At 33.4% G+C, this 22238-nt stretch overlaps 1 protein-coding gene across 3 annotated transcripts in view; it reads left to right on the forward strand.

The window, feature by feature from the left end:
• Positions 1–22238, forward strand: part of LOC126735578 (toll-like receptor 3) — a 148311-nt gene that overhangs the window by 57879 nt on the left and 68194 nt on the right. Inside the window, exons 1-2 of one of the 3 annotated variants that reach the window (XR_007660453.1) lie at positions 16727–21164; positions 21234–21801. Coding sequence is in view for 1 of the 3 variants with exons in the window: in XM_050439608.1 (XP_050295565.1) it covers positions 4782–5028 (247 nt within the window). In the remaining 2 variants the exon portion in view is untranslated. Of the gene's footprint in view, positions 1–4781; positions 5029–16726; positions 21802–22238 lie in introns of those variants that run through there. The other 2 variants (XM_050439608.1, XR_007660454.1) reach the window with 2 other exon arrangements.

A 22238-nucleotide genomic window follows, 5' to 3' on the forward strand; every position in this document is an offset into this window, starting at 1 on the left:
TAAGTATTTAAAAATAATTTTTAAATTTGAAATTCTCTAATTCGTTTAATTATTCATTTTAAAATAACTGTATATGTATTCTTATTGGCACTTAAATAATAAAATTTGACTAAAACGTTTTTTTTCCAGTATTTTTTTAAATTGCATATACTAATAAATTGGATATTTGCATATTTATTTAATTTAATATTATTTACATGTTCATAACTGGAATTTAAGAATCCTTCATTGGCAGTACAAACTCTGAATTTTTGTCTATGTGTCAATATTAATTTATATCATCTAAAATTCTAGAAACAAGAAGATATAATTTTCCAGCATTTCATTTTTATTCAAAATTTATTCATTTATACTATGAACGATATTTAACGTAAATAATTGTTCCTTTTATTCCATAATTTTTTGATTGCAACTATACGTAATATAAAATATTTCTTTATTCATAGACTTTTAATTGGTAAAAATGCATATTTCTTTTTTTAAAAGAATATTTTTTTCTTTATAATTTACAACGGCCAAGTTATTTTTCCACAATTTTTTATTCGCCACTATAATTCATTTAATTACATTTTTTAATTGGTTGTTTTTCGTAATTGCAACTTTAAAAGATTAATAGGCAGTACAAACTCTTAAATTTTTTTCAATAATTTTTGAATTATTATGATAAGAATTCAAAAAGAATTTGTTTAATTAAAATTGAAATTTAAGTACTAATTCTTAGTAGCAAATAAAGAAATTTTTTTAGCTCATAGATACTAATTCTGATTGAAAAATAATCAGAAATAATAAACAACAGTCAATAATTTCTATTTCGTATATAATTGTAATATTTAAATTAATTTAATCTAATTTTATATTTAAATTTTTTTATTGATAAATAAAATATCATTAACGTGTAATAATAGCTGTTCCTTTTTTCCATAATTGGAATGGTTTGAGGATTTTTTTAAAAGAATGTTTAATCGACAGTTGAAAATGTTGTTTAATACTTTATTAATATAACTTATTTGTTTGCAAATATAACCTTATTTGCCAACAAATCCTAGTAAATAAAAATGGGTAAAAACAACTGCTTTTTTTTTTGTCCATAACTTGTTAACTGTAATTGAAACTAAAAAATCTCTTGTAACTTGAAATTATAAATTAATAATTCAGAAACATCAATTGATAATTTAACATTTTTTATTTTACAACAGTTATTTGAGTTTGGACAAATATGCTTATAGAATTTATAGACAATTGATTCATAACCTTAAAATTCTCTAATGTGCTTTTAACTTAAAATTTTTCTAAATTGTATTTATCGGGATTTGTTTATAGACACTGATTCTTACTGGCAGTTAAACTATGACATTTGACACAAAATGTTTATTTGTCAAAAATTTTTTAATTGCCATCTATTGGCAAAATCGTTTTTTGCCAGTTAAACTAGCATTTGTTTCCATAGTTTTTTAATTACTATTACAATTAGTTTAATTACATTTTTCAATAGTAATGGTGTCGATTAAAAACAATTTGTTCAATTAATGTTGACATTTTTAGGTACTAATATTCTTAGTGGCAACTAAGGCAAACAATTTTTCCAGGTCCTTTCATTGTAGTTTATTAAATGTAAAGACCTAGATCGTTAAAAACGGTTATGATTGTCAATTAGCAATGGTAGGAAAAATATTTGGGTTCTATACTTTTGAAACCTTTCTACAAGAATTGTAGACATATTAAGTTATTTTGTTTATAAATACTAATTAATTATAATGCTAAATATTTGTGTTGACAGTGATTTTTATTTGGAATTTAAGAAACACTATTGGCCGAACCAACTTTAATTTTTCTATAATAAAAATCTATAATTTAACCTACATTTAATAAATAATTTTTTTTATATTTTAATATTAGTTAATATTTTCTAGAAGTAAGAAATACAATTCTGAAACTTTTTTACTTTTCTTTAAAATTTGTCAATTCATATTTTAGGCACTGCTCATTGTTTCTTTTGTTCCATAATTTTGTGATTGAAATTAAAAATATTTTTAATATTTTTTTGCATTTATAGGCTCTGACTTTTATTTGGTTTGGATGTATCTTTTTATTTCAATATATTTTTTTTTCTTTATAATTTGCAACTGATTAAATATTTGTTTCTTCTCAATGAATTTTCACTTACTCTCAAATAATACATATTTGCTTCTCTTTTGTTTTAATAACAATTGTTGGATACCTAAATAAATTTAAAGGCGTTATTCTTTAATTTGTTGAAAACGGTTTTTTGCCAATTAATGTGGCTTTTTTATAATTTTTAATTGCCATTATAGTTAAAATAATTTAAAAAAATATATATAGTTTTTTTTATTGACGTTTTAAAACAATAATTGCTTACACCAACTCCTAGTTTTTTTGCTATAATTTTTTAATTATAATTGTGCAAATAAAAACAAAAATTAATTGTTTGAAATTAAAATATATATTGCATCTGTAAAGTAGCGGATAAATTCAACTAAAATGAAATGGACCATTTCTGAAAAAAATGCCCGAACCCGTCTATTTTAATATTTGGTTTAGGGTGTTTCTACGTGGAAATTATGGCACAAGTAAATAGTGGTTACATAAGCAATTTTGAAAGAAATATGATAATATAATGTAAAATTAAAGAAATACTTATCTAAATTAAATGTTCGGATTGAGCACTGTTAACAATCTGACAATAACCAAGGCGATTTAAAAATTCTTTTTGAACGTTGTCAATGACATATATGGAGTAATATTTATAATTTCCTGGCATACACTTTACTTTTTAAGTATCGTTATAAAAAGTAATCGAGAGGAGTTAAATCTGGCGATCTGGGTGGCCATTCAATGAACCCTCGTCTACCTATCCAACGATTTGAAAAAACTTCATCTAGATAATTGCGAACGAATAAAGCATAGTGTGACGAGGCTCTATCTTGCTGAAACAAAAAGATCACGTTGGTGCATGTCTGGTTTTTCCAAATCCGCATACAAAGTTATCAGAGTGGGGATTAGATTATTTTAAAGAAAGTCCAAATACCTCTCACCAGTGAGAGTATCATCATAAAAGTAACGTCCTAAAACTTTTTCTTCGACCATACCGCACCACACATTGACTTTTTGAGAGTGTTGTGTATCACATTCTGTGAACAAATGAGGGTTTTCGGGCGCCCAGTATCGACAATTCTGTTTGTTCACATGTCCGTTTAGAATAAACATTGCTTCGTCAGAAAATATTATCCGTTTTACAAAATTATTGTTATTATTATATAATTGCAGCATTTGCTCACAAAATTCATTTCGGCGATCAAAATCATCTTTCGATAGTTCCTGAAGTAAGAGTATTTTTTAAGGGTGGAACTTTGCTTTTTTCAATACTTGCATTATGCACAGTAGATCGCGATAAATTAACATTAGAAGCAGTGTCTGTGATTGTGGCTTTGGGATTATCTTAGACCGTTAACAGAACGTTAAGATCATCTTTTTTAGTTATTAAACCCCGACCAGCTTTTTAACTATCCCGAACATGCCCGAATTCACGAAACTTTGTTTCAACTCTGCTAACCATGCTTTGGCTAATAGGCGATCGATCAGGATGGGTTGCATTAAACAACTGAACCACCTCCTTTTGAGTATGCGAAATATCTCCGAAACCAATCATGCATAAAAATTGTTTTTTTCACGTTCGGTTAATTTTATTATATTTCATACAATAACAGCAGGTAATAAAGCGTAATTACTAAAAAACGCAGGATGACACTGATTTCGCCTCTTAAAAAGAATAAACACTACTTGCAAATGTAAAAATACTTCAAATAGTTGCACCAAAATACGTTGACTACTTGACACTGACAACAACAATGACAACAGCATCTAAAAAACCAAAATACTAACATTTAATTTAAATTAAAGGTATTTCTTTACTTTTGTATTTTATCATAGTTTTTCGTTCAAAATTGCGTATATAACCACTATTCATTTTTACCTTATCCTTAGTAAAAAATGCATTCTTTCTGATTCTGCATTAAAAAATGGTAGTTTTCATTTAAAAAATATATTGATGACATCATATCTTTTTTTTTGCATCACCTTGTATATTTAATTTCTAAGTAGAAAAACACTACACCCAATATTAAAATCGACATTTTTTTCAGAAACTGTCTATTTCATTTTTATTGAATTTATCCGCTACTTTACGGATGCACTGTATGTACTAATTCCTAATTGTAATAAAGCCAAAAATAAAAGATCAATGATTCTTAACTGGTAATCGCAGGAACAAATAATTCATTTCTTGATTTAAAAAAAATACTATTGTCATGTATTTCTAGTTCTTTTTCTCTTTAATTTTTTAATTATAAATTGTAAGTATTTTCAAATAATTTTATATTTAGAGATACTGATTCTTATTGGCAAATGAAACAATATCAGTCTGTAAAAATTTAATATTATTTTTTAATAGATGTTGTTGGAGGAATTTTTTTTAACATGATACTTAGTCGATGATTCAAAAATAGTTATTGAATACTTTGAAATAATTTTAACTGTAGGTATTAGTTTTTTTCTCTATAATTTGCTAATTGCAATTGCAATTATAATATAATCAAATTTTATTTGTTCACAAAAATTCTTATTTGGTATATTAGTTTTTTTATTTGAAATTAGATAGGAGTAATTTAAAAGACATGGAAAATGAATTTTATCTTATCAATTTCTAATAGGTAAATAAAAAAGAGATATTGGCAAAAAAACATTGATTTATTATTTAATTATAGAGGAGCTTTTGCCCGGAACACAGTCCTAAAGGTCCTAAACATGTCCGGTAACCAAATCAAAAAGCTGGACTCGAACTCGTTCCGCGGAATGAGATTTCTGCGGCGACTTTTCTTATCAGACAATTTAATTGCGGACGTGGGCCGCGGGACCTTCGGTTCGTTGCAACGTATTGGGACCATAGACCTTGCCAGAAATCTGATCCGAAAAATCGATTACCAGATGTTTTTCCAGCTTAATTTCATTGAGGTAAGTCCTAGCGGAGTCAATTACTGCTCGGGGTCGATGCTCGGCTATCCTTTTGTTGGATTATCTGGGCGGATTTAAAGGTGCTTAGCTAACGTGGTTGATGCCCGAAGGGATTCCATTTATTGTGAAAAATAGACATTTTATGAGACTCCTAGATTATTTATTAAACGTTTAGTGCGTTGTCTGTAAAATGATATACCCATTTAATTTAGAGATATACGGGGTATTTAAAACGTAATAAACTATGTTCAGAAGACCTAATTCTGGCATAAAAAAATTAAAAACGCTTAAAATTTACCTAAAGAAGTTAAATAGTTAAAAGTATTTCTAAATTTTAAATTTAATCAGGGAGCTTTAAATATTATCTTTTTAATTGCTTTAATTTTAATAGTTGTGAGAAACTTGACTATCAAATATAAAAAAAAATCAGAGACGTGTTTCTTTTATTAGATTGAGCAAAAAAAAATTCAATGAATATTAATAATAATAATTTGTAGGATTAATTATGACGTTGTGACTTTTTGCTTTCTTAGAGAATTCATTTAAGTTAAAATTAAGTGCTGCCACGGCCTGATTACTTTCGCTCGGCAAGAAAGACAAATATATTTGAGTATCATCGGCGTGTAAATGGTGCTTACAAGATAGGAAGGCTTCAGGGAGCTTAGATACATATAAGCTAAATAAAAGTGGACCAAGTATGGACCCCTGCGGAACACCGCTCGTAGCAGATTGAAAACTAGATAAATTTGAATTGTAGGAAACTGCCTGACTTCTATCTTTAAGATATTTAGATAACAGTTGTATAGCATTATTTGTTAGACCAATATAACGTAAAATACCTATTAAAACTTTATGACTTAGGGTGTCAAACGCCTTGCTAAAATCCAAAAGAACTAGTAAAGTAAGCTTTCCCTTATCCCACTGACCTAAAATATGATCTATGTTACTCAAGAGAGCCATACATACCATTACTTTTTTTAAGGAAAGATATTCACTTAATTGATTGTATAGTACCCTTTCTAAAATTTTAGAAAGCGTAGATAAAATACTGATAGGAGGCAGTTGCATGATATTTTCAATAGAACTACTTTTTAATAGTGGTATAACAAGTGCTTCCTTCCACATTTTCGGAAATACACTTTCTATAGTGGTGTAGTTAATAAAATGTGTTATGTAGTGTAGGATAAATGGAATGGAATAGAATGAATGGAATATTAATTGTAATTTTTTTTACGAAATTCAATAGCACACAAGGGCAAATTCAATTTCCCCTTTCTGAATGAAATCAAACTTCAAAGCGTGTTTAGGTGCAGATCTCCATACAGTGAACACTCAAGAGAGGGACGAATATGAGTATGTAAAGCGTTAAAAGGTGTTATGGTGTATACAGCCTTTACGTTACTTAAAGACAACCCCAAGTTTTATAAACTTTTTAATAACTTATTCCCGCTAAATAATCATGCCAATACTAATACAATTACTTAATACTGGCTTCCAACCTCCACAACTAATAAGCGACTAAGATAGTAACAAACTAAGCCCGGACATGGTAATACTTGGGACGGCAAGGGCAGCCTTCTTTGTAAATACATCAGTCTGAATCTTAGCTGGGTTAAACTTAATCAGATTGCATTAACCCTACTTCAAAATGATGTTAATATTAGCATTAATACTTTTTACCTGGCAACGGTTGTCGGCTGAAGTCATTTGGTTAGGCGACTTGATAGAAGAGATGAGGAAACTTCCAAGCCAAGTAACGAGAGTTTGTGGCAAACCATAAGAATCTGTTTAAGAGGTTTTTATTCCAGGACCTATCGGATCCCTTTAAAATATCCAGAGCTATTGTACAGGATTCACCATATTTCTCGAGAGCTTCGGTCCAGACATACATAACATAAGCTAACAGATTGTCAGTAGACCTTTGTTTGCGAAAACAATACTGACGGTCGCTAATGATATTGGTGGGCTCAAGATATTTCAAAATTTTCTGATTGACAAGTTTCTCCCTTACCATCAACGCAAGTTTGCAGGGAAGAGGCCTTTTCTGTATGATAGAGACAAAAGGTTGTACAACGGTGATGTCAGCACAACCGCACACTTCTTACGTCATAAAAGATAAATGTTTGTAAAATAATAAATAATCAAAAAAATCACTGTAATTGTTAAAAATTTTATTACACCTTCAAACTTGGTGTATAAATAAAAGATAATAAAATTACGATATATCTCAGAGACTCACGTTTTTTCAAGAGATGAAGGTAAAAGGTAATGGTGTAAGCCATCCCCAAATAGGGGATTTATAAATAAAAGATCATGAAATACACGATATATCTACTATATAATTACTACGATATTTTAACATATCGAAAACGTGTGTCTTTGAAATATATGGTGTATTTTGTTATCTTTTATTTATACACCAAGTTTAAAGGTATAACAAAATTATTACTAATTACTACGATTTTTTAAACTATTTGGGCGTGGCTTATATCCCCTGCGAAAACGTGTGTCTTTGAGATATGATGTCGTCTATTTTATAAACTTTGATTAACACACCAAGTTTGAAGGTGTTACAAAATTATTACTAATTACTAGGATTGTTTAAACTATTTAGGCGTGGCTTACATCCCCTGAAAAAACGTGTGTCTGAGATATTATGATGTATTTTATTATCTTTTATGTACGAGGGTGGTCTCAGAAGTACCCCACCCAAGAAAGAAAACACGAAAATTTTGGAAAAAAAATGTATTTATCTTTTAACATAATCTCCTTTCAGCTCTATACACTTTTCCCAGCGATGTTTTATAAGTTCCATACCCTTTTTATAATAAAAACTGTCTTGCGCCTTTAAATAGCCATTAACTGCAGACATCACTTCTTCATCGTTGGAAAATCTTTGACCACTGAGCCAGTTTTTTAAGTTTGGAAACAGAAAATAATCTGAGGGGGCTAAATCTGGGGAATAGGGTGCATGAGGTAGCAATTCAAACTTTAATTCGTTAATTTTGGCCATTGCAATAACGAATTTGTGAGCTGAAACATTGTCTTGATGAAACAACACTTTCTTCTTAACCAAATGCGGCCGTTTTTGCTTGATTTCTTCGCTCAAACGTTGCAATAAGTTCGCATAATACTCACCGTTGATAGTTTTACCTTTTTCAATGAAAATTATCCCTTGCGCATCCCAAAAAACCGACGCCATGACCTTGCCTGCAGATGAAACGGTTTTCGCCTTCTTTGGAGCCGGTTCTTCCTTTTGAGTCCATTGTTTTGATTGTTCTTTTGTCTCAGGTGTGAAGTGATCGACCCATGTTTTATCCATGGTTATAAAACGACGCAAAAATTCTGCTTTGTTGCTATTAAATTTCGCTGAACACTCAATTGAAACATCTTCACGACACTGTTTTTGCTCGAGTGTGAGCAAACGCGGCACCCATCTTGCACACAGCTTTCTCATGTCAAAATTTTCAGTTAATATGCGATGTACGGCACTTTTTAAAATGCCTATTATGTCCGCTAGCTCGCGAACTTTCAGTCGGCGATCATCCAGTACCACTTTGTGAATTTTCTTTAAAATTTCTGAAGTCGTCTGCTCATTTGGTCGACCACTGCGATGCTCGTCTTAGCAGCTCGTACGGCCTCGTTTAAACTCTGCTACCCAATATTTTACTGTTGCTAACGAAGGAGCAGACTCACCCAGAGTAGCATCCAGTTCAGCTTTTATATTGGTTGGGCTGAGGCGATTCAAATAAAAGTATTATATCACATAACGATGACCAATTTTCTCAATTTTCACAAATTCACTCTAAACGTTCACTATTGATGGCTACCAAACAAATACTAAACAACGTGGCGTCTTTAAACTTGAAACCTATGCTTTATAGATTGTATACTTTCTAATACACTGATATTTTTCAAAGTACTACCGACATCTTTTTTTTAATATTTCGTCACTTTTTTAATACTTTTGTGAGACTCGCTCGGAAAATCTCTGGCATCAAAGAAGCCTGTCTAGGCAAAGTCGGTGGTGTTTTGCCTTCTACTCATAAGTCTATGGTAGAGTTTGATGCAAACATCTGACCCAGCAAGTCTGCCTTTTCCATTGCGGTCACTACAATGGAAAAGTGGAATTGCCGCTTTTGCTGCTACTATCTCATGATAAAGCAGTAAATTCTCCGGAACAACTATAAGAGCGCATTAAAGATTCTTGTGATTTAATTCGTGGAAACACGGATTTTATTTTCAAAGCTTGTAAAGAGTCGTGGATTCCCCGAGCAGGATTGGGTGTTATTAGAACAAATAAGAATAATTTTCAACCATTTTTGTGAAAACGGTAACCATTTAGCTTATTCAAAAAACGTTAAAAATAATTTTCAATAATGTCAAGTAACTCTCTCCTATTATATAACTTTTCTATAGGTGATTTTTGGTATATTAACTTCTTTTGACGAGTTTGAACGAGACTAGGTGAAAAGGGTGTTAAAATAAATGACTGAACTCTAAAAACACCTTGCATATTTAGCTTCATTTAATTTAGTCATCAAGTTTTTGCACATTCATGTAAAGAAAATATTCTGTAAGGTGTTTCTCTTTTTTAAAAAATCAGAAAAAATTAATTAAAAATAATTAGTAGCTAACCTAAAAATCTTGATATGATTTTCGAGAAAGACTTGAGTTTTGAAATGCACGTTTCTGGCTTACTTAAACAACACTTCTTTGCAAATGCTATGTGTAAATTTACTTTTAACCTAAGATAATGTGACAGTGTCCGAAAAAATTGTGCTCTTGAATGGTTGCATGTAGAAAATCTTTTTTTTCATCAAGTGGTTGTTTTTATGCATAGATTGCTTGGTATCTCCGCTGCTGCTTACTTTTGTGAAAAATTAAGTTTTTGAAGAAAGAAGAATTGAGAAAAAATGTGGCGTCGATCTCAGGTGTATAAATAAATTATCGGTTCCTTATTTTTGTTGTGATAGGTATTTCACAAGTATTTTTAATGCTGTTTTAGTGTATAATAAACTTAAAAAGAGCATTTCCATGGCTGGATTTAATGGTTAAAAATAAAATCGGACTTTCTCATGTTGCAGAATATCTTATATTGTTTGTTCTTGTTATTGCAGGTTAGGTTGATTATCCCTAGACTAGAATTGGCCTGTGAGCATTTTGGTATGATAAAAACAATATTTATTTATTATATCTCTTTTAATACCATTAAAGTAATAATTTTGGCAATTATACAGATTCTGGCTCAAAAAAGTGTCCTTGACGTTGACAGGTTAAAAAAGCTTTAAAGTCTAATAAAAAATTTAATCAGATTTTCGTAGAATTTATTTATTTATTAATTTTTTTTATTTATTTCAATATGTCAGAGGAAATGTAGAAGAATAATATTAGATATGCAAAATAATATATATAAAGTTAAAAGCCCAGAAGCCTACATTAGAACAAATAAATATTAACAAAGCTAAAAACTTCACACAAAATAACTTAACACTATACAAGGAAGGTAGGTAAAACCTAAGATTGACGATTGTTGAACTGAATGACCGTAAGTCGCCGGAAAATTGGTATTAGTTATTTTTTGCAATAAATAAATACAAAGTCGTAGTAAATGAAGAAAGAACTCATAAAAGGCTGAATGAAAAGCTAAACGAAACATAGAAGAGTTAACCGTTCTTTGACAAGTCTTAAAATAAACTGGTTCCAAGATAGTAAGACAATAATGAATTTCAAGACCTTATAAAATGTGAAAGCATCAGAATGATGCCATCTAATTTTAAGATCAGGGATATCAAACTGGATACTAACAGCATTACAGTCGATAAAATACTTACAAAAAATATAAACTTCAGCTCTATAAACAAGGTGTCTTAACAATCTTCTCTGTGTATCCTCAATACGTTTAATATGATAATGCCTTTATAATAAGGGGATAAAATTACAGATGCATATTCAAGCAAGAAACAGGTCAAAGAGAAAGATGTTAAAGTAATAAATCCAAGACTACGCATACTTCTGCTAATAAGAACAAAAATGGGCAGTAAAAAAGTTAGCTTGTCATCAAAAAGAATACCTAAATCTTTAACTGACTTAAGTTTCTTATTGTTGATTGTGTATTGTTAATGTTAATTTTATTAAAATGGCCAAACGAAGTACATACATACTTCTTTACATTAAATTTTAATAGTATTATTTAAATCAAACTGAGATAGCTCAGCGTCAAGATAGGGCTCAGTGAATTTCTATAGTTTAAAATCGTCAACCTAAAGCAAGATGCTTTGATTAAAAAATTACATCACTCAAATCTCTTATGAATAAGTTAAAAGACAAGACCTGTTGCAGGATTAATTGCGCTTTAGACGGGATCTGGAGAATCCTAACTTTTATTCATTTGGTTAAAATATTTAAAAATGACTTTATTCTAAATTTTTCTTTCAAAACTGAGACACCCACCATAATTACATTAAACCACTATCAATATTATCACCATTTTAATTCTTTGTTATTGTTTACAATATGCTGTGCATGGAGAAGATTTCACGGCAATTGAATTGGTCAACCGGTTTACTAAAGCGGACGCCAGTGGCGCCGCGTGTCGAATTATTACGATTTGGCCCGTAATTGTACTTTCCACTAGGCACTCCATGGTTTGCTTATTAGTGACCTATGTATGGGTTTTGGTTGGGCCCATAGCGGCTAAACCCATAAAGTAACGAGTGAAGTTCCTCAATCTCCGGTCTTGCGCCCAGACGTCTTTTGGACTACTACTTAAGCAGTTCCGCGACGCATCTGGGGGTCTTTCCAGCTCCTGCGTCCGTCAAGAGTGAACCGTGCTGCCCGCTGTGACGGAGAGAGGTTTGAAATAAATCTATTATCATCTCTCTCCGCCAGCACCTTTTTTGCTAAAATAACATCTAAAACTAAAATGCATTAGTGTTTCTTCAGTTTCAACGAAGTATTTTTGAAGCAGGATGGGTTTTAGTAGTTTGATGCCTCTCGAAACTTCGTAAGTAGTTTTCACCGTTGGTGACATTTTATTTGGTGTTCCGTGTTTCCATTGAGAAATCTCTCTTAGGGCTCCTTAAATATGACAGTGTAAACCGCCAGCCGTGACCCAGCAGTAATGAGGATTTCGCCCTGAAGCCTGAAAAATAATTTCGCCGCCCTTAGCCCCGTCAACACACATCATGCCGTAAGCCCTATGTGGTGAAAAATTGCCCATCGCGGGCTCTCGCCCCCGAAAGAAGAACACCATGGAACTTGACCCGTAAGCACATTCTTTTAATCTTAACCATATTCTTCTTTTGATTTTTTTTGTATGATTTAACATGAATTTATTATCACTTTCTCATTTTAATATTTAAAACTTAAGTAACTATATTTATGGTATAATTATCTAAATTAAAACAATTCAATGTTACGCCTTATTATGTAATGCTTCCGAAGTGATCACTGACGAATTCAGGTATCTACCTTTGGGTTATAAACTTGTATATATATATATCTTTTATTTATTTTTGTTTACCTTTTTAAGACCATCTTGTATATTTACTTATATTTACTTACCATGTAGATTTAACTCCTTGTTTCTGATAAATTAAGCTATTGAGTATGACTTTAATAAACACCCTATTTAAATTAAATTAAGGTGTTTTACTACTGAGTGAGTGAGTGTGACTGAGGCAACTGACCATACAGAGAACCCACGAAGCCGGCCTGATAGGTTCTTTTTTTTTTTTTGTTTTGTTCCATCTTTTAAATTTAACAGGGTTTCTGGAACCTATCAGATCTAGGGAGTTGTTCTTGTTGTTTAGAACTCTTAAACCAAGACTGTCGAACAAACTCAACTCCCTAGAAATAGCCCCTGTAAACCGGATAGTCTTGCCGGGATAATATTTTTAACATAACAAGATGGCGCCCAAATTTTAAAAAGTTTTCTGGTCAAAAGTTGTCATTGGTCATCCTCACTTATCTTGAGGTAAGACACTTTTAATAAAACAAAAATTTAAATTTATTTCAGCAATTTTAATATATATATATAGATATAATTTTTTTGTACATTGGGTATTGCTGCATCTTCTCTAGGGTTGTTTTAAAATTCTCATACCTGGGTATATGATGATAATTGGGGGGTGAAGTTTCATGGAATTGTGATAAATTCTTTTGGGTGTGATGATTTTTTAAAGGTTAAGATAACTAAGTTTCTGATACTTTTTTTTATTTTCTAATGTATTGTAAATTTTGAATTTGGCGGTGGCTAATGTTCATGGCAAGTTATGTAACAGTATTTTATTTTAAATATCGACATTTCAGTGCATAACATACAGATGGTGTAATGCAACATTTCATTTTTTTTTGTTAAATATTCACATATTTTATAATTCATTTTTCTAAATTTATGACTGACATATTTTTTTTTCTCCATTCTTTATCTCCGGCTGATGGCATGAATTGTCTTAACTTTCAGGGGGGTGATTTAGTAGATAGTGATGGTGATATTGTGATTATTGTGACTTGGGTATATGAGCATGGACAGTATAGAGATAAAATATGTAGGGACTATAACATTGAATAGCATTCCTTACTATATATAGCTTTCCTGTTATTGACAATAATTAGTTTTTTTTTTTTTTTTTTTTTTTGGTATCTTACAAGAAATAATTCTGAGAATTTTTCTATAAACATTGATAATTTAATTTTAGGCAGGAATATGACTTATTAGTGGTTTTCATATACAAGTACATACTTATTAATAAGGGTTGTTTTAAATAATTTTTTTTAAATAGGATTTTGTTTTACTGATAGGAAGGTCAGGGTCAACTTTTATTGTTTAATCAATTTAATAAATCTTCATTGAATTTTGTTGGTATACAGGGTGGACTTTAATCCCTGAATTTTTTTTTTTTAAATTAATTTAATTTTATTATAGAATTATACAGGGTGGTGTACACAAGTAGTATAAAGGATACTTGAAGTAAATTTTTTTTTCTTATTTTGGTACTACAGGGTGAAACAATTAGTGGTTCCAAGTAACTTTTCTTATATTATAGGGAGTTTTTTTTTTCCTCTTCTTTTCCTTTTGCTTTCCATATACTTTTTTTTTTAATTTTATATACTAGATGCTTAAAAAGGAAAAAGAAAATCCGCTCTACAAAGTGGGCGTTTGGCGGAAGTTGGATGACTCAGTGGCGCGAAACATTGGAGTTGTCCAACTCAGTCAATGGGTAGACTAACTTTGTACAGTTAGCTGGTGGTGGTAAAATTCCACTTAGTGCTCTTTTACCAGTATGGGGTGTCCTCCATTAGAACATACCCATACTAAGGCTCAACAAAAATATTTTTAAAAAAATGTATGGAAATTAAGGAAGGAAGGGGAGATTGGATTTTCATTTTTTTTTATATAGTACTTTTCTTTTGAAAGTTTTTTTTTTTAATTTAATTTTCTTTTGGTAGATTTAATATATTATAGGGTGTTTGAAAGTTTGAAGATTACTTATCTACTTACATTTCATTTTCTAATTAGGATTATAACTTGTTAAGATTTTCTTTTAATGTAACGTTTCAGCTAGACAGGGCTAATTAAATAAATTACTTATAGTAAATCTTTGAGGCGAATTGAATTTTTTTGGGCGAAATTCTTTTGCTGGGCTAGGGGAGAATCGGCACTGCTGGGTCATGCTTACTGTAATACTGTGAAAATATAAATTGTTTTCGAATTGTTTTTCTGAATTTGGAGATTTTTTAAGAGTGATTTAGGTATAAAGATATTTAGAGCTTATCGAAATAAAATTTAGATAGATATTTTATATTAGATATTGTTATTATAGATATATTATTAGGTATAATTATTCTAGGTTGGGGGGGAATCTTACTGAGGTGTTTTACTAACAGTGATTAGTGTTGCAACTCAGTAAAGCGTTTATACTGTCATTGGGATTTTAACGTAGGTTAGGGGCAGTACAAACCCGGGACTTCAGATTTTTTTTTTAATTTTTTTTGGAACGGGGTGGGTTGCACTGTGTGCACCGTACCTTGTTAGCGGCTTAGTTGCTCAAGTTACATCACAATACACAATACATACAGGGGACTATAATTAAAAAAAAAAAAAAAGGGGAAAGAAAAGAAAAAAAATTATTATTTTTTATTTTTTTTATTTTTTTTTGTTTGTGTTATTGGCGGAGATATTTTTGGGGAAAATGGATATAAATAAATTGGAGCTGGACGAGCTTGAGTATGAGCTATCATCTCGAGGTGCTATCACGGCTGGTACTCTTATTGAAAAGCGTCAACGTTTAAGGTTATATTTGAAATTAGAGAAACTTAATAGCTTGCCGATGTTTGAGGTAATAGAATTGGACCCTGATAACGAAGTTGATATTTGTACAGGAAAGTGTAATTTATTGGAAAGTGCTATCTCAGGTCTTAGTGAATTAAATATTAATAAAGAGTATAGTAGGTTGCGGTCTAAGGCCTTACATATCCAGGGTCGTTTCAAGAAGTTATTAGAATTTCATCCTGATTTTTCTGAAGAAGTAATGAGTTTGTCTACTCAGCTAAATTCTATTATTGATAGGTTAGAAATGGCTAAGAGAACCTTGACAATGAGTGTAGAGGAAATTTTGCAGGTGCCGGTTACTATTGAGGCTTCCCCTGGAGAGGACTCCCTTCTGGATCATCCTCTTCCTGTTTCTCAAGCTCAGACAGAAGTCTCACAGCATCTTTCACCCAATGTGATTCCTTCGACGGTATCTGTAAATCCAGGTCTCTCTTGTTCGTTTCGGCCTGCTTCAATTCCGTTTACTCGAACAGCACCAACTTTTTGTGACCACACTTCGACACATTTAGTTCAGTCACTTCACACCATTCCTTCTACGAACGTTATTTCACAGGATCCAGTTAACCCAATAACGTGTTCTTATTATTCCCCATCGAGGAACTATTCCTTTCCTCTACAATCTAATTCCACCTTGAAGCGGAATGTACCCGTGTTGACTTCTGCTAATGCTAATGATGTCACGATTCCGTTAGGTTCCGATGATCTGGCTAAGAGCTTTTCAACAATTTCAAAATGGCAGTTACATTTTGATGGTTCTGGTAGTGTTACCAATTTTATTGAGCGTGTAGAGGAGTTGGGTTTTGCTTGTGGAATATCTTGGAATCAGCTGCTGCATTGTGCAGTAATTTTATTTTCGGACACAGCCTTGTCTTGGTATAGATCTATACGCAGTGATATCAGGTCATGGGAAGAATTGAAATGTAAACTTAGGTCTGCCTATTTATCGTCAGAATATGAGGAGGATATTTGGTGTGATATAAGGAATAGGACACAAGGTCCAGTGGAGAAGTCGGTAATCTTTATTGCACAAATGCGAAACTTGTTTCGAAAGTTACGTGAACCTCCATCCGAGGAAATGCAACTTCGCATTATACGCCGAAATTTGCTCCCCTCATTGCAAAATCAACTTGCACTTCACAATTTCACCAACATCACAGAGCTGGAACTTGCAGCACAAGAGATTGAGAACATCCAATTGCGAACTCAACGCATGCAACCTCCTCCAGTAAACCCTAATAATGTCGCCGAGCCTGAGTTGATGTATCAGCGACCAAGAAACCCTCGTGTGCATACAATGAATTCTTCACCGCACCTTCAGAATTCTCGTGGTCCGGTGGTTTGTTGGAATTGTCGTAGTACTGGCCATTTGAGTAGTACTTGTCCACAACCCTTTCGTCGACACTGTTTCCGTTGCGGTCGGGAAAATGTAACTACCCGTTCATGTCCAAATTGTAGTAGGTCGGGAAACCCAAGGGCGAACTGTTAGTTAGTCGAGAGATCAGTTCGATTCCTAAGGTCTCGACTAGTAACCCCAGCTACCCTATTCTAGATTACGCCTTCGCACAGTGCAAGGGTGATGATCGTCCTCATCTCGAAGTCTCGATATTTGGTATGAAATTTATTGGCTTATTGGATTCTGGAGCAAATGTTACTGCTATTGGTTTAAGCATATGGGATATATTACAACGTTCAGACATACAATTGTTATCATCACCTTTTTCTCAGTGCAATTTTGGAAATCATAGTTCTAGTAAAGTGATTGGCGCAATTAACTTACCTATTGTTTTGTATGATAAGGTAGCGGTTTGCAATGTTTTGGTAGTGGAGAAATTGAGTTGTCCATTGATATTGGGTACCGATTTTTGGAAAACTGTTGGTGTCGTTCCTGATTTGCAAAATGGTTGTTGGTATTTTGGTGTGCCGTCTCAGGACATCTGTATCACTGAAGCCATTATTCCTCAGAAAACTTTAACCCCAGAACAGCGATCCGCCTTGGATAAATTGACTTCAAAATACTTTTCTTTAATGGGTGGTAAACTTGGTCGAACAGATTTAGTGAAGCATCAGATTAATACTGGTAATGCCCAACCCATTCGTTTGCGCCCTTATAGATACTCACCCGCCACTCTAAAGATTATCGATGAGGAGGTTGATAACATGCTGCAACTCGATATTATCGAGCCATCACAATCTGCCTGGTCTTTCCCTGCCTTAGTAGTACCGAAAGGTAATGGTAAATGGAGATTTTGCGTGGACTATCGAAAACTAAATTCTGTTACGGCTAAGGATGCTTATCCGATCCCTTTTATTGATAGTATTTTGGACAAATTAAGAAATGCAAAGTATCTTACTTCGTTAGATGTTAACTCTGCATATTGGCAAATCGAGGTTGATGAACATTCACGTGATAAAACTAGTTTTTCTGTCCCTGGTCGGGGACTTTATCGATTTAAGAGAATGCCATTTGGGTTGACGAATGCCCCTGCAACTTGGCAGCGATTGGTAGATACCTTATTGGGAGCTGATTTGGAGCCACATGTCTTTGTTTATTTAGATGACGTAATCTGTATTTCTGAGACTTTTCAGCAACATTTAGAGGTTTTGGAAGAGATTTTCCAGAGATTTCATAGAGCCGGTATAACACTCTCTCAGGATAAGTGTAAATTCTGTCGATCCGAACTTAAGTATTTAGGATATGTTGTCGATAAAGATGGACTTCATGTCGACCCGGATAAGGTGACAGCCGTATTGAACATTCCGACTCCAAAGAACACCACCGAAGTCCGACGTGTCATCGGTATGGCGTCCTGGTACAGGCGTTTTATTCCTCAGTTCTCAACCGTTATTTCTCCCCTTACCGCTCTTCTTTGTAAACACAAAAAGTGGAACTGGACCCCAGAATGTCAAAATTCGTTTCAGAACATCAAAAATTCGTTAGTTTCCGCTCCTGTACTTACTTGTCCTGATTTCTCGAAACCCTTTTTGGTTCAGACTGATGCCTCAGCGTATGGGATCGGTGCTGTATTATCTCAAGAGTTTGATGATGGTGAACATGTTATCTGTTACATATCTCGATCTCTGTCTAAAGCAGAGAGGAATTTTTCCACCACAGAGAGAGAACTGTTGGCCATTATTTATGCTTGCGAGAAATTACGACCCTACTTAGAGGGATACTCCTTTAAAGTGATAACAGATCATCATAGTCTGAAATGGATTCATAGTCTGAAGGAACCAACAGGACGGCTTGCCAGATGGGTTTTGCGGTTGCAACAATTCGATTTTGAGGTTATTCATAGAAAGGGCCAAGATCATGTTGTGCCGGATGTTCTCAGTAGAGCTGTGCCAGAGATTGCTAAATTGAGTGTATACCAGGAACCAGAAGTTGCAGATAAGTGGTATCGGAGAGTTTTCAATCAGGTCGTAGAGAATCCTATTAATTATCCCCAATGGCGAATTGAAGGAAATTTACTTTACAAGTATGTGAAATGTTCTTACCCGTCTCTTCGAGATGATGAAGATTTCTGGAAGGAAGTAGTACCCAAGGATCGAAGACGTATGATTTTGGAAGAAAATCATGATCATCCCTTGGCTGGTCATGGTGGTGTCATGAAGACATACGAACGATTGAAGCGTCGTTATTATTGGCCAAAAATGAGAGCTGATGTCCTCCGATATGTTAGGCATTGCGCCAAATGTATTTCGCAAAAGCCCCTCCGGGAGCGACACGGATTAATGGGACAACAAACTCAAGTTTTGAAGCCATGGAACACGATTAGCGTCGATCTTTTTGGGCCCTTGCCTCGTTCTACTCAGGGATACAAATACGTATTGGTCGTCTTGGATACCTTCACTAAATTTCCTTTGTTCTTCCCTCTTTGCTCAGCTAAGGCCCCTATGATTTGTCGTCTTATAGAGGAACAAGTTTTTCTCATTTTTGGTGTTCCCCAATTTCTTATTTGCGATAATGGTGCTCAATTTCGAGGTGAACTTTTTTCCAAACTGTGTGAGCAGTATAAGGTCAATATCCGATATACTCCGGCTTATCATCCCCAGGCCAACCCCGTGGAGCGTGTGAATCAAGTCCTTAAAACCATGTTAAGTTGTTATATTGAGGATAATCATAAGAATTGGGATCGACTTCTACCTAAGGTTGGTTCTGCCATAAGATCTTCGGTGCATGAAGCCACCGGGCTCACTCCCTATTTTATGAATTTTTCCAGAGAATATATGCCCTCGGGCGACCAACACAATAATAGGGATGTTCCCAGTATCACGGTTGGCGACTTTATGGCACGTTCACGTGAATTAAGTAAAGTATATAGGGACGTTGAGGAAAGACTGAAAGCGGCGCATCAGAGATCAAAGAATCGTTATAATCTTCGACGAAGACCAATTAGTTTTGAGATCGGTGAGCGAGTTTATCGCAAAAATTACGATCTTTCTGATGCTAGTAAAAACTTTACCGCCAAACTCGCACCAAAATTTTTGGGCCCCTTTACAATAAAGAAGAAGTTATCTCCGGTAGCCTATGAACTGATTGACGAAAAGCGCAAGTTTAAGGGTGCTTGGCATGTTAAAGATTTGAAAAAGATCCCAAAAGAAGAGCTACTCGTTGATTCCGATTCCGATTAGACTTTATCGATTTTGCTTACTGGTCGGGACGTATGTTTTTTTTTTTTTGTGTTTTACTTATTAGTTCTTTTGATTTTTCAATTCTAATATAATTTCTTTTTCTCCAGTTTCTTTCCTCAAAGCTGTGCGGACTGGGTATTTTGATGTTTTTGCGGTTATTGGATAGTAGCTACCTTGTTTGTTTTTCTCTTTCTAGTGAAGTTTCTTGTGGTGAAGGCCTACCACTTGAAGCATTTTAGATTTCCGATTAGGAATTCTATCAGAAATTACTAGAAATTTTGTGTTATTTGGTATTTCGTTGGTTATTATAGTATTATTATTTCATGAGTCAATCAATTTGAAGTTTTAATTTTTCTGACTTATTTTAATGCTTGAATAGCATTTTCAAATAATTAGATTGTTCGCACATTCTTTACTTCCCTTCCCAGTTGGATGCTTACTTCTCTTCGCATGAGAATTACTTTTCTGGTAATTCTCTTGGGGGAAGAGGGGGAGTTGTTGCAGGATTAATTGCGCTTTAGACGGGATCTGGAGAATCCTAACTTTTATTCATTTGGTTAAAATATTTAAAAATGACTTTATTCTAAATTTTTCTTTCAAAACTGAGACACCCACCATAATTACATTAAACCACTATCAATATTATCACCATTTTAATTCTTTGTTATTGTTTACAATATGCTGTGCATGGAGAAGATTTCACGGCAATTGAATTGGTCAACCGGTTTACTAAAGCGGACGCCAGTGGCGCCGCGTGTCGAATTATTACGATTTGGCCCGTAATTGTACTTTCCACTAGGCACTCCATGGTTTGCTTATTAGTGACCTATGTATGGGTTTTGGTTGGGCCCATAGCGGCTAAACCCATAAAGTAACGAGTGAAGTTCCTCAATCTCCGGTCTTGCGCCCAGACGTCTTTTGGACTACTACTTAAGCAGTTCCGCGACGCATCTGGGGGTCTTTCCAGCTCCTGCGTCCGTCAAGAGTGAACCGTGCTGCCCGCTGTGACGGAGAGAGGTTTGAAATAAATCTATTATCATCTCTCTCCGCCAGCACCTTTTTTGCTAAAATAACATCTAAAACTAAAATGCATTAGTGTTTCTTCAGTTTCAACGAAGTATTTTTGAAGCAGGATGGGTTTTAGTAGTTTGATGCCTCTCGAAACTTCGTAAGTAGTTTTCACCGTTGGTGACATTTTATTTGGTGTTCCGTGTTTCCATTGAGAAATCTCTCTTAGGGCTCCTTAAATATGACAGTGTAAACCGCCAGCCGTGACCCAGCAGTAATGAGGATTTCGCCCTGAAGCCTGAAAAATAATTTCGCCGCCCTTAGCCCCGTCAACACACATCATGCCGTAAGCCCTATGTGGTGAAAAATTGCCCATCGCGGGCTCTCGCCCCCGAAAGAAGAACACCATGGAACTTGACCCGTAAGCACATTCTTTTAATCTTAACCATATTCTTCTTTTGATTTTTTTTGTATGATTTAACATGAATTTATTATCACTTTCTCATTTTAATATTTAAAACTTAAGTAACTATATTTATGGTATAATTATCTAAATTAAAACAATTCAATGTTACGCCTTATTATGTAATGCTTCCGAAGTGATCACTGACGAATTCAGGTATCTACCTTTGGGTTATAAACTTGTATATATATATATCTTTTATTTATTTTTGTTTACCTTTTTAAGACCATCTTGTATATTTACTTATATTTACTTACCATGTAGATTTAACTCCTTGTTTCTGATAAATTAAGCTATTGAGTATGACTTTAATAAACACCCTATTTAAATTAAATTAAGGTGTTTTACTACTGAGTGAGTGAGTGTGACTGAGGCAACTGACCATACAGAGAACCCACGAAGCCGGCCTGATAGGTTCTTTTTTTTTTTTTGTTTTGTTCCATCTTTTAAATTTAACAGGGTTTCTGGAACCTATCAGATCTAGGGAGTTGTTCTTGTTGTTTAGAACTCTTAAACCAAGACTGTCGAACAAACTCAACTCCCTAGAAATAGCCCCTGTAAACCGGATAGTCTTGCCGGGATAATATTTTTAACATAACAGACCAATATGCGAATCCCGAGCCACACCTGAAGATACTCCAATGCCATTAGAAAAATAATTAATTATCCTAACTACCTGTGCGACCAGTCAAAAAACTATGATAAAATTAGATATAGTGAGGCTTTCTAAAATCCACAGCCTCAAACTTCCTATAATTATGACCAACCCAA

The sequence above is a fragment of the Anthonomus grandis genome, chromosome 4 (assembly GCF_022605725.1).
Source record: "Anthonomus grandis grandis chromosome 4, icAntGran1.3, whole genome shotgun sequence".
Classification (NCBI taxonomy): domain Eukaryota; kingdom Metazoa; phylum Arthropoda; class Insecta; order Coleoptera; family Curculionidae; genus Anthonomus; species Anthonomus grandis.